We start from the raw sequence: 4059 nt of genomic DNA, 5'->3' as shown, positions 1-4059 counted from the left end.
TGCTTTTGAACTGGCATTACGAGGGCATGATGAATCTCAAAGCTCCGCAAATCCTGGTATATTCAGAGGCCTTGTGGATTTAATAGCTAGCATAGACCGTGAACTGGAAGCACATCTAGCAAGTGCTACAGTCTTCAAGGGCACCTCTAAAATAATCCAAAATGAACTGCTTGAGTGCATGCTAGAGATTGTAAAAAGCAATATTGTGCAAGAGTTGAAAAACACCGACATTGTGGCTATTCAGGCTGATGACACCACTGATGTGGCCATTAAAACACAGTCTGTACTGATCTTTCGGTACCATGATAATGACAGCAGAGTTGTAGAGAGGTTCTATGGTTTTACACATTTAAAAGACTCTAGTTCAGAAAGCATTTCTTCAGCTATTCTACAACAGCTAAATTTGATTTTTCCAGAGCAGTCTCAAAAACAAAAACTGATTGCACAAAGCTATGATGGTGCTGCAGTAATGAGTGGAACCACCGGTGGAGTACAACAAAAAAATGAGAGATGTGTACCCTAATGCCCATTATGTGCACTGTTATGCCCACCAACTTAATCTGATTATGCAACAAGCAGTAGGAAAGATCTCTGATGCAAAGATATTCTTTATGGATATAGGAGGAATGGCAGCATTCTTTATACGTTCCCCCAAAAGAACGGAGGTACTTAATACAATTGTCAACAGAAGGATTCCAAAGGGAGGCACAACTCGCTGGAATTTCCACCTAAGTACAGTCTGCCTAATATACCAATATAGGGTTGACCTTGAGAAATGTTTCGACACCATAGAAGCCGATGAAGACTTTGAATTCAAAAGTCGGAATGAGGCTCGTGGCTTTGCTAGAACACTGCAAGACAGGGAGTTCCAGTTGTTTTTGTTTTTTGACATAATGCCTCATGTTGACGCACTATATGAGAGGTTACAAAAACGTGAAACAGATACTGTCTCTGTGGAAAGTGCTACCACCGACTTTGTCACCAGCATTAACAAAGTCAGAGAAAGGGTCGACAATTTAGATAGCAGACTACCAAATGATTCTACTTTCTCCAACCGCAGAAAAAACATCAGCAGTCTGGTCCGAATTGCAAAAGAGATATGTGACACTATCATTCTGCAGGCAAAGGAACGTTTTTCTTTCACAAACCATTTGGTGACTGCCAAATTACTGCAAAGTGATATGTTTGCAAAATATGATAATTCCTTCCCAGAGCAAGCTCTGAATAAGGCTGTGGAAGCTTACCCTATGCCAGAGGTCTTCAAACTTTTGTAGGCTGAGCCCCTCCAGCTAATTGTTTTTAGATGTCGCCCCCCCCCCCCTCCTACAGAAATTTCTGGAATCTGGTACACTATATAATCGACTGCCACCCGCATATCACGGGCGATATCTGGCAAATAATGTTAAACACAATAAGAGTGTTTAGTAAACTGCAGGTTTGTGAGTGGGTTTGTTTAAATGACAGAGGTTTATTACACAGTTTAAAACAAAATTTTCCAAGATGAAATGTGCGCAAATTGTTTTTACTATGAAGCTTTGTTTTACACATATAACACATGATTTGACAGATTGATAATAACACCACTAACATTAATGTGATGGGTGTGCCTGTTTTTCGCCACAGAGACGGTCAATCTGTGGATGGAATTTTGCTACTGCCATCCTCAGGTTGTGCTCCACATCTAGTCTTGACCGGTACTTAGTCTTTAACACTGCAAGTGCTGAGAACCCAACCTCACATAAATAGGACGAGCTGAAAGGCAAGAGAGTTTTGATAGCAGTTTCTCTCAAAGCTGAATGTTCTGCAGACATTTTCAGCCAAAACTCTCCCAATGAGACTTTGCTGAATTGCATCTGCAGAGTGCGGTCACTTTGGAGATCAATCAGTTCTTCCTGCATGCGAATCGGGAGATGGCTCCCCACGTCTTCCAGAAATGGTTGAAAGACCCAGTCATTGAAGTGATCGCTGTCCTCAGGAAAATACTTTTCTAAACTGTTCCTGAGAGACGTCAGGTGATTTTTTATTATCTCACCAACACTTGGAAGTTCATATTCAGTCTTCTCAAGAGCATCTACTAAACATGGAAATGACTCAAACAGGCCCTCTTCCACTAGTTGTCTCCATAATTCCAGCTTCTTCTTGAATGCAGTTATTCTTTTGTTCATTGTAAAAGAAGTGGTTTCAGCTCCTTGCAGGGACAGATTCAGGGAATTTAATTTGTTGAAAATGTCAGCAAGGTATGCTAAAAGCACAAGCCAGCGGGGATTGCATAGCTGTTCTGCTTTGCCAGGGTCCAAACACAGAAGAAACTGCAGTACTTCATTCCTTAATTCAAAGATGCGAGTCAGCACATTCCCCCGGGATAACCACCGCACTTCTGTATGAAACAGCAAGCCATCATGCTCAGCTCCCATTTCTGCACATAAAATTGCAAAAAGACGAGCTCTTGTGGGATGAGTCTTTATAAAATGTACTATTTTTATAGCAGAATTAAGCACATCCTCAAGTTCACTGTCTATGTTTCGAACAGCAAGGGCTTCCCGGTGTATCATACAGTGGGTCCACAGAATATGTGGAGCCACTTTCAACACGTTAGCTTTTAGGCCAGCCCTAGCACCACACATTGAAGGAGCACCATCTGTGCAGATTTCAACACAGTTTTCCCATTTTAAGCCATGGATATTCAAGAAGTCATTGATAATGTCAAACAAATCAGAACCTGTCGCTCGCCCCTTGATTGGCTTGCAAAATAAAAAATCTTCCAATAATAGTGTTTCATAACAGTATCGAACATAAGCAATTAAATGGGCATCCTTTGACACATCAGTTGCTTCATCTAATTGCACAGCAAACAAACTTGATTTCAACCGGGCTATAAGCTGTCCCTGGATATCTTCTGACATGTCAGAGATGCGGCGGCAATCTGTTGTGTCTGAGATGGGTATGCTTTTGAACTTCTCTGCTGCTTTTTCACCAAGCATTGTCCTAGCCACGTCGAATAATGCTGGGAGAATCACTTTTTCTCCATCTACAAAGGGCCTTTTATTTTTAGCAATGTGGTATGCTACTTGGTATGAAGCTTTTAATGCATTTGCTGGAGTATTTGCCACTTGTTTCACCGCTTCTTTCTGTTGAGTTATGCCCTGCAACTTCCTGGCAAAAAAATCTCTGCTTTTTCCTGCCAGCGACCCATGTTTTGTTCCATGTTTTGTTTCAAAGTGACGCCTCAGTTTGGTTGGCTTCAAGCTGTCATTAGCTAAGATCACGCCACAAACCACACACTGTGGTCTACTGTCTCCACTAACAACAATGCAGGTGAACCCAAAGTCCAAATAGGAGGCATCATATTTCTGTGTTTTTGCAGCTTTTCTCTCTCCATCTGTTACTGTTTCAGCCTTTCGCTTGACCACTCTACCATCTTTTGGCAGCAGGAAACGGTCCATGTCAAACTTGTGCTTAACCTAAGATACAAAATTCCGAAGCTGCATGTTAATGAATAGTACATGGCTACAATTTTACAGCTTCATGTGGTAGAGCAGGTTTTGTAGTTTCAAAAAAATCTTCACAAAAATTCTTCTTATATTATAAAAAAAAAATTTGGATGGAAAATTTTATTTTATGATAAGTGGGTAAAAAGTAATTCCAGCTCATCCAGGCTTTAAGTAAGTGCTTCCATAATTGCTGCAGTATGTAAATGCTGTATACCACCGTTGAGGCTCTGCAAGTTACTTGTTCAAAGGTTCATGAGGGCAAACTTCAGCACTGCCCCTTCACCCATCACTCAAAAACAAATGCGTACCTTCTTATTCACTTCTTCGAATGTTCCTGCTGCTTGAATAGGAGTCCTCTGCCTAGCGATCAAAAAGTGTTTTCCCTTGCAATGAAGAGAAAATGTTTAAGAAATATTACGTGCATGTTCTTAATATGTTTTGCATGAGACATCATGAAAGCTCCCCTGAGATCAGAATCATAGTGATTGGCAAGGGAGTGAATGACATGCCTAGAAGTTACCTGCTGCCTTATCTTAAGGGCAAATAAAGTATGCCATGATATGCAAGT

The 4059-nt window shown here is 41.0% G+C and overlaps 1 protein-coding gene across 1 annotated transcript; it reads right to left on the bottom strand.

The window, feature by feature from the left end:
• Positions 1–1376: 1376 nt before the first annotated feature.
• Positions 1377–3443, bottom strand: LOC146858395 (zinc finger BED domain-containing protein 5-like). Its single transcript, XM_085647120.1, has 2 exons — positions 1810–3443; positions 1377–1389 (listed from the first exon to the last, which is right to left on the bottom strand). The coding sequence occupies exons 1-2, from the start codon at positions 3441–3443 to the stop codon at positions 1377–1379; spliced, it is 1647 nt and encodes a 548-aa protein (XP_085503246.1).
• Positions 3444–4059: the final 616 nt, after the last annotated feature.

Source organism: Triturus cristatus, chromosome 3_2 (assembly GCF_964204655.1).
Source record: "Triturus cristatus chromosome 3_2, aTriCri1.1, whole genome shotgun sequence".
NCBI lineage: Eukaryota > Metazoa > Chordata > Amphibia > Caudata > Salamandridae > Triturus > Triturus cristatus.
The sequence above is the reverse complement of the archived record's forward strand: the minus strand, read 5'-3'. Positions and strand labels throughout refer to the sequence as shown.